This window comes from Lynx canadensis, chromosome C1, assembly GCF_007474595.2.
Source record: "Lynx canadensis isolate LIC74 chromosome C1, mLynCan4.pri.v2, whole genome shotgun sequence".
NCBI classification, from domain to species: domain Eukaryota; kingdom Metazoa; phylum Chordata; class Mammalia; order Carnivora; family Felidae; genus Lynx; species Lynx canadensis.
The window spans coordinates 29,836,352-29,845,539 of NC_044310.1; the positions used below are offsets into that span (position 1 = coordinate 29,836,352).

Here is a 9,188-nt window from a genome sequence, read left to right on the forward strand (position 1 = left end):
GAACTCACGAACTGCGAGATCATGACCTGAGCTGAAGTCGGACGCTCAACCGACTGAGCCACCAGGCACCCCGAATCTGCAAACTTTAGAAATTGAGATATTAAGGAACTGTGATTTTAAATAAAAACTAAAAACAAAATAATAAAGAACTGTGATTACCTTGGAGAGCTTTCCATGTGCCTGGAACCGCCTCATTGTTTTACACTTAACTCATTTAATCCCCAAAGGAACCCTAGGCTGTAGGTACTTTTATCTTTTAAGATGATATTTTTATTTATTTTATTTTTAAGGGCTGACCTTTAATGTTTATTTATTTATTTGAGACAAAGTGTGAGACAGAGAGCAGAGAGAGAGAGAGAGAGTGAGTGAGAGCGAGAGAGAGAGAGAGAGAGAGAATCCGAAGCAGGCTTCAGGTTCTGAGCTGTCTGAGCTGTCAGGACAGACGCAGGACTGGAACTCGTTAACTCTAAGATCATGACCTGAGACGCTGTCTTTTGCTTTACCGACTGAGGACCAGGCTCCCCAAGGTATTTTTCTCTTAAGAAAACTGAGGCACTGCAAGGTTAAGGCACTTTCTTAGAGTCGCACCGAAATGGTGAAGCTAGAATTTGAATCCACCCAGCGTTAATCCACAGCGCAAGGCCTTAACTACTACCGGCGGGGATGGGGGTGGGGAAAGCATGCTTTTTCTGTACTGTGGCCTTGGTCAAGTCCCTCACCAATCCGAGCTGTCGTGAGGGTGTTAGTCACAGGGCTGAGCAGGCAGCAGGAACACACTAACCGCTAGGCAGTGTCTAAAGCGGTCATCTAGAGAGGGTCACTTTATGCCTGGTCCGTATCATCAGAGGCTGAAGCCCACGACCGCGCAGGCGCAGACCCAGGGGCTTGGTTTCTATGGTTTCCGGGCGCAACTGCAGAGAGAAGGTTGGGCCTCGCAGTCGCGCTGCAAGAGTCGCACTGCGGGCGTCCTTTGCGGCAGGCCTCTGCGTCGCTCTCAGATCATCCGGTAGCGGCGGTCAGCGAGGAGACAAGGGCATCGCAGCTGGGCGGTAGGTGCTGCGTTTGTCTGCGGGTAGTTTAGGCAAAGAGATTTATTCCGAGATTTTTTAAACGAATTTCCTCTTGCTTTCCTGGGTGTGTGTTGTCCCAGGCCCGAACTCTGAACGTGTTTCTGGGTTCCCAGGCCCCTACGCCCACAGGCAGGGTCACCGAAGTCTGTAGACCGCGTTTCTCTCGGATTTCTGCCGGACTAATGCTTTGGCCTTCTGTTTCTTAACCCCAAGTCTACCCACCTTACCCTGGTTTTCAAGGCCCTGAGTGATAACGGCCGCGCCACCCTCCAGCGCCTTTCGTTCTTCGTCCCGACATGCGCTCTGAGCTCCGCGCTTCAGCCACTCCTGGGTGCTCGGTGTCCCCAGGGCATACCCAACACCTCCGGCTGTAACTCGTGCTGTGCCTTACTGGAATACTCTGTCCACTGACCTTCACTTGGCAAAACTCAACCCATCTTAAAGGCATTTTCCAGTCTCCTAGGCAGAGTGGTGCTTCCTCCTTCCAGCTCTTACCCTCTTGTTCTTTGGGTTCCCAGTTCCTTCCGTGTCTGCAATCTAGTGCTTACGTTGCAGCTGCTGCTTTACCCCCATTCCACTATCTGGAACGGTACTGGATAGAATGAAAGAATGGATAGAAAACATAAAATCGAAATTCACCTGTAATCTTTATTGGCATTTTTTTGTGCTTCCTTCCAATCTTTTGCAGTTTTTCTTTGACCCCGTAGACCGTTTATCATTTAACATTAAAATATATGTTCTGTGTATATTATCCTTTTTTCCTGTTGTCTGTCATATTCTAATAAGCGGGTACTTACTAGATTTAATTATCCATTTCCCTGTTGCACACTTAAGTTGTTTGAATTTCATTTTTTTTTTTCAACAGTTACTGAGCCCTTACTTGATCCCCGCACTCACAGCACTCATTTTGCAATGTGGGAGACATTCAAGTTAATAATCCATTACAGGGGCACGAAAAGTAAAGCACTCTTATGGAAAGTTGAGATGCTGTGTGAACACAGATGAGGGACACCAGATTCAGGATGACGTCACAGAATTGTCATCTCAGTTGCTAAAGATAGAAAAATGTAAAAAAAAAAAAAAAAAGATGTTTTGTGCTTGGGCTTTTTTGTTCTTTTTCAGCTAATTTCTTCAGACCTGTCTTAAAGAATTGGGATTCTTGAGTCAAAACATAAACACTCTTTTTGATTAAAATGACCTTATCAAAATAAAATGACCTTATCAATACAGAGTTGATTTTTATGCATTGCTTTTTAGTTCTAGTGGTTTTTTCCCCCTGAGTTTTATGAAAACAAAGATATTGCTTATCTACTATAAACTGGAAGAACCTGTCAAATGAAAAAAATTAATGAGATTATGTTGGGAGAATAGCGTAACATAGCTTTCTAAAGGGATATTTGTCATAATTAACTATCTCATTTTTCTTAGAAATTTCTCATTTGATTGCACTTTTATGGCATTCTTTCTTTTTATCTTCCATTTCAGCCATGCCTTTCTTTGATGTGCAGAAAAGGCTGGGCCTTAACTTAGATCAGTGGATGACAATCCAAAGTGCTGAGCAGCCTCACAAGATTCCAGGTCGATGCCATGCTTTTGAAAAAGAACTGGATAGAATGTGCGCATGGAATTGGTGGTATCCGTGCAGAGAAAGAGTGCAAGATAGATATGATGATTTCGTAGAATGTCTCTGCTTCGGCAGAAAACGGGTGAGGAGTGGTGGAGACGGGATGTGAATTATTTCTTTGTTTCTTGGGGCTACCTTTAAGTGTGTTTAATTGGTCGTTGGCAATGGCTTGACCAATGTGAATTGGCAAAACTTTTGTGGTGAAAACACTTCTCTATGTAGGTACCATGTCAAGGAAGTTTAATTGCCTTCCGATCTGAGGGGGGGTTGTCTCTTGTTCCTCAGTGTTCTTCCTCATCTTCTGACATATTTTCCTTAGCATTGTACCCTCCTGTAGCTACCAGGGTAGAAATCGCATGTGTGTACGTATTCCCATTTTTGCAGTAGGTTATAAAGCAAAAGTTATCAACCAGCCTTGGTTGTTTGTCCGTGACATCTCTGGATGAAAATGTTTCAAATGCATTGAACCCTCATTGGAGAAGAAGGTAAAACCCTACAGGTCTGTTACACTGAATGTGATATAAGAATCTCTGGATTAATTTCTACTCTGGCAAGATGGACGTGTTAATGAGATTGCTTTAGGTGAGTCTGACCAAAGAGGCAGGGGGAAAGGATGTTGACAGCATGATGTCTACCTCCTCAAGAGTTGCATTGAGCTCCATCACATATAGGCTCTGTTCTCCCTTAGAGAAGAAATCTTTGGTATGGCCTATATTTTGCCTATTTCTGTGCTCCAGATAAAACAAATAGAAACGTTTTTATGACTCCCAACTCCTTGGAGGTTCAGGAAGGCGGTTTAGATTTTTAGTTAAAGTTGTCTGTATCAAAAAAATTTTAATTTCCTATCTTCTAACATGTGCTATTCCAACTTGGAAGGAATTGAGAGGGTATCAGGTATTTTGTATTGCTCACTGTGGGGATATCGATGATTAAATGAGTAATATTGTAATATTACTGAGGGGACAGTGAGTGGGTCGTGGTTAGCCACCTACCAGCTATTTGTTCACAATATGTCTTAACTTCTCTTCTTGTGGGCCCCAGTTATTCATTGCTCAGATTAAGACTACTCTACATGTAAAGTTTACACCAAAAGAAGGCAGTGTGGTGAGGTGGAAGAACATTGGATTGAGAGTTAGGAGAACTGGGTTGTTTTTGTTTTTGTTTTTTTAATTTCTTTTTCTTTTTTAATGTTTATTCTATTTTGAGAGAGAGAGAGAGGGAGAGCGAGAATCCCAACCAGCAAGGAGGATAACAGCATGGAGCCTGCTGTGGGGCTTGATCTCACAAACGGTGAGATCATGACCTGAGCCAAAATCAGGTCAGATGCTTAACCAACTGAGCCACCCAGGAGCCCTGAGAGCTGGGTTTTGATACTGGTTCTGCCATCACTAGTTTGTGACTTGGGCAAGTCACTTCCCTTTTTGGTCTTGGTTTCCTTATCTGGAGATATTAAAGAGTTTGCTCTCAGGTCACTTACTCATCCTGTGATGTGTAAATAGATCCATACTATTTTAGATGTCACCCTAAATGACTAGATGCTTAGCCCTAAGTGAAGATGCTAATGAATCAGGGAATTAGAATCAAGCACTATTCTAAGTTCTTAGCGTGTAATAGCGGATTTATTTCACACAATAATCCTGTGAGATACATTACTATAATTTTTCTCACTATACAATTAAAAACTTGGGGCAAGACCAAAAAATCAAGGCATTGCCTAAGGTCATATAGCTGGTAAGTGGTGGAACTGGGATTTGAACCTGGCAATGCTGGCTCCAGAGCCTGTGCTTGCATCCACAACACTAAGTTGTTATACTCAGAGAAAGGTTGGACATTAGTTGTTGTAATAGCTCAATCATGACTAGTCCTCTGTTGAGAGGTTCTTTAATACAGAAATGTTAAGAATACAGTCTTTTGGGGCGCCTGGGTGGCTCAGTCAGTTAAACGTCTTGACTTCAGCTCAGGTCATGATCTCACAGTTCGTGGGTTCGAGCACCGCGTAGGGCTCTGTGCTGACAGCTCAGAGCTGGAGCCTGTTTCAGATTCTGTGTCTCCCTCTCCCTCTGCCCCTCCCCTATTCACGCTCTGTCTCTGTCTCAAGAATAAATAAACATTAAAAAAAAAAAAAGAATACAGTCTTTTATGTTAACTATACCGGAATTAAAAAACGAATGCAATCTTTTTAAAATGCTAATTTTTTTGTTTTTAAATTTATTTCTGTTTCTTTATTTGTTATTATTACTTTTTCATTTACATCCAAGTTAGTTAGCATACAATGCAATAATGATTTCACAAGTAGAATCCAGTGATTCATCCCCTACATGTAACACCCAGTGCTCATCCAACAAGTATCCTCCTTAATGCCCCTTCCCCATTTAGCCCATCCCCCCACCCACAGCCATTCCAGCAACTCTCAGTTTGTTCTCTGTATTTAAGAGTCTCATGTTTTGTCCCCCGAAAATGCTAATGTTTATGTCAGTATTTAGGACACCTAGAGTTATTTCTGCTGAAGTTAAACCCTGACTGATTCTTTAAGGTTAATGGAGTGTTTAACTGAATATACTAATTTTTCATACCTTGTGAAAACTTACCAAAAAATTATTATTGAAGCACTATTGTAGGTGCTAGGAATATACGATAAGCAAAACAGCAAAAAGTTCCTGCTCTAAAGGAGCTTATATGGGGTGTCCAGAAAATTAACAAACAAGTTAAAAAAAACAAAACAAAACAATAGTGTCAGGTGTTGATCAGTACAGTGGGGAAGATAAAGTAGAAAGAAAGAAAACACTGTGGGACCTAAGTGGATGCTCTTTTAAAGAGGGTGGGCACAGAAGACCTCAATGATACGAGACCTTTGAGACTTCAAGAAAGTGAGCCATGTGGATGTGAGGGAAGAATATTCCGATTAGAGGAAAGAGCAAGTGCAAAGGTCCCTGAGCTGGAGCAGCGAGAGTGAGGGAAAGCATTAAGACATAAGGTCAGAGGTAGGCCTAGTAAGGCATTATAAGGAAAGATTCAGCTGTTTTCTCAGTAAGATGAGAAGCCATTGGGTTTTGAGCAGGGGAGTAATGCAGTCAGGATCAGTGAGTGTATTTTCTGTGTCAAAGAATCCATGTGAATTACAGCCTTTATACGGTCTTGTATAGCATGGCTTTCTTTGGTTAGGAAGCAAACCAGTGTCCTACCTGAGAGGAAGAGGCAGAACTCAGGGCTTGGTAGTGACTATTAGCGGAGAACATATCAGGTCTTTATTTCGGTGTGGTAACGAGAAACCTCGTATCAGCTATTTCTGCTTCATTCACACCCAGTGAACAGTCACCAGCAGCAGTACAAATTTCACATAGGTCAGGAGTGTATCAGCTGTGAGCTGATCTCATCTTTCAATATTTTAAGGATTTAAGTATGCACAAATATGCCTCTTAGATTTGTGATCTGTTTTATTATTGTTTTTGTAAATACCTGTATTCCTGTATACAACAGGAACATTTTAATTATTTTTAAAGGAGATATTATTATTCACACCAGAAATTTGGTTAAAGCTTGGGAAGTGATTTCAAGTTATTTCTTTAAAGAAGGGTTTCATCTCCAAGGCTAAGATGAAAAGCTTCCATGTTTTAAAAATGAAACCAATTTTCAGTCTCTTTCTCTAGCCCTCAACTTTATGGCGCGTATTTCCCCCTAGTTTAAATACTTCTTTCCTTTGACAGATGAAACGTCTGAGTGACATCAGGAGGCAGCGGGATAAACTGATAAAGGAAGGGAAGTACACACCCCCGCCTCACCACTTGGGCAAGGAGGACCCTAGGCCCTGAGCAGAGCTGCTGCTGATGGCTGCAGGCTGATTTTCATGTTTTCTCTTCTCCGCCGGAAAGTCCATTTGCTGAAAACTTCTTTGTGAAAGTGTCTAAAAATAAAGGATTGCTCTATCCTATTTATTCTATTTTCTCTTGGATCATACTTGTCTATAATGAAATTGCAACCTATTTTTTAAGTTAGGAAAAATGCCTCTAGCTATGGCCTTAAAATTAGCATCTAGGTAGTAATAGCAGCATTTAATGATGCTTACTACGTATAAGCTACTTTAAATATGTTAACTGGTTTAAGAAGTTGCAGTATTCTTTACTGCTTTCATTCTGGTTTATTTTCCACACAACACAGACTGGAGCTGGGAGGGGGAGGCAGTAGAGAGAGTGGTTGTGTTTACTCTCAGGCCTGTGAAATCTAACTTAAAGGCTAAGAAAATGAGAACTTCAGATAATTTGAAGAAGCAATACCATTGTTTCAATTTACTATCTTACATCACCGGTATATTAGTACTTAAAAATTTTTTTTTAATGTCTATTTATTTTTGAGAGAGAGAGCATGAGTGGGGGAGGAGCAGAGACAGAGGGAGACACAGAATCCAAAGCAGGCTCCAGGCTCCCAGCTGTCAGCACAGAGCCCAGTGCAGGGCTGGAATTCACGAATTGTGAGATCATGACCTGAGCCAAAGTCGGATGCTTAACCTACTGAGCCACCCTGGCACCCCTGGTATATTAGTACTTCTAATTGACATGTTTAGAAGTGGCTTTTAAGAGAAAAATTCCGGGGTGTCTGGGTGGCTCAGTTGATTAAGCATTCAACTTCAGCTTAGGTCATGATCTTAGCATTTGTGAGTTTGAGCCCCACATCGGGCTCTCTTGTCAGCACAGAGCCTGCTTCGGATCTGCTGTCCCTCTCTCTCTGCACCTCCCCAACTCACCGTTTCTCTCTGTCTCAATAAACATTTAAAATAACATTTAAAATAAATAAATAAACGTTTAAAAAAAAAAAAATCAGGTGCACCTGGGTGGCTCAGTTGGCTGAGCATCTGATTCTTGATTTTGGCTCGGTCACAATCTCACGATTTGTGAGATTGAGCCCTGCGTTAGGCTCTGTGCTGACAACGCAGAGTCTGCTTGGGATTCTCTCTTTGCCTCTCTCCTGCTCTTCCCCTGCTTGGGCTCGTGCATGCTTTTTCTCTCTCTCTCTAAATAAATAACATTTTTAAAGGAAAAATCCAGATGTAGAAGGGAGGTATGAACCGAAAAAATTAATGTAGATGTCCTTCAGAATTTTTTCCAACTTTGTGTGTGTGTGTGGTAAAATACCATCTTAACCACTTTTAAGTACACAGTTCATTGATGTTTTCACGTTGTACAAGCCATGACCACCATCCGTCCTGCAAAACTGAAGCTCTATGTCCATTAAACAGTAATTCCCTACTCCTTCCCCCAAGCCCTTGGCAACCACTGTTCTACTTTCCGTCTCTGTGGTTGGGTTATTCTGCTTCATATAAGTGGAATCATATAGTATTCGTCTTTTTATGATTGGTTTATTTCACTTAGCATACCATTCTCAAGGTTCACCCATGTAGCATATTGAAGAATTTCTTTCTTTTTAAGGCTGAGTAATATTCCACTGTGTCTGTACCACCTTTTGCTTATCTGTCAGTGAGCACATCAGTTGCTTCCATCTTTTAGCTTTTGTGAATAATACTGTTATGAATATGGGTGTACAGATGTCTCTTTAAGACCCTGTTTTCATTTTTTTAAAAATATATTCCCAGAGGGGCGCCTGGGTGGCTCAGTCGGTTAAGCGTCCGACTTCGGCTCAGGTCATGATCTCACGGTCTGTGAGTTCGAGCCCTGCGTCAGGCTCTGTGCTGACAGCTCAGAGCCTGGAGCCTGTTTCAGATTCTGTGTCTCCCTCTCTCTCTGCCCCTCCCCTGTTCACGCTCTGTCTCTCTCTGTCTCAAAAATAAATGTTAAAAAAAAAAAATTAAAAAAAAAATATATTCCCAGAAGTGGAATTGCCAGATTATAAAGTAATTCTATTTCTAATAGTTTGAGGCTGCCATACAATTTTCCCTAGCAGCTGCACCATTTTTACATTCCCACCAACAGTGCACAATGGTTCCAGTCTCTTCGTATCCTTTTTTGTTGTTAGTAGCTATCTAATAGATATGAGGTAGTATCTCACTGTAGTTTTGATTTGCATTTCTGTGTGATTAGTGATGTTGCATCTTTTCACATGCTTATTGGCCATTTGTGCATCTTTGGATAAATGTCTATTCAAGTCCTTTGCCCATTTTTTGAGTTATCTTTTGCTGAGTTTTAGGAGTTCTCTGTATATTTGGGATACTGATTCCTTACTGGATACATGATTTCCAGATATTATCATTTTGTAGGTTGCCTTTTTATTCTGCTGATAATGCCTTTTGGTGCACCAAATTTTAAATTTTTCATGATGTCTAATTTGTTTATTTTTTGTTTGTTGCCTTTGATGTCCTATCCAGGTAATCATTTTAGATCCACTGTTGTGAAGCTTTCCCCCTATGTTTTCTTGTGTTTTCTTTTAAAAATTGTATTTTATTTTTTAAAGATTTTACTTTTTATTTTTATTTTTTAATCTCTACACCCCCAATGTGGGGCTCAGACTCACAACTCTGAGATCAAGAGTTGCACTCTCCACCGACT

General features: G+C 41.2%; 1 protein-coding gene across 1 annotated transcript; it reads left to right on the forward strand.

The window, feature by feature from the left end:
• Positions 1-949: 949 nt before the first annotated feature.
• Positions 950-6,631, forward strand: NDUFS5 (NADH:ubiquinone oxidoreductase subunit S5). The gene is given in 5 exon segments (XM_030326532.1): positions 950-1,049; positions 2,556-2,674; positions 2,676-2,730; positions 2,733-2,776; positions 6,399-6,631. Coding segments are annotated over 4 exon segments (321 nt in total). The 5' UTR covers positions 950-1,049; positions 2,556-2,557; the 3' UTR covers positions 6,504-6,631.
• The last annotated feature ends 2,557 nt before the right edge of the window (positions 6,632-9,188 follow it).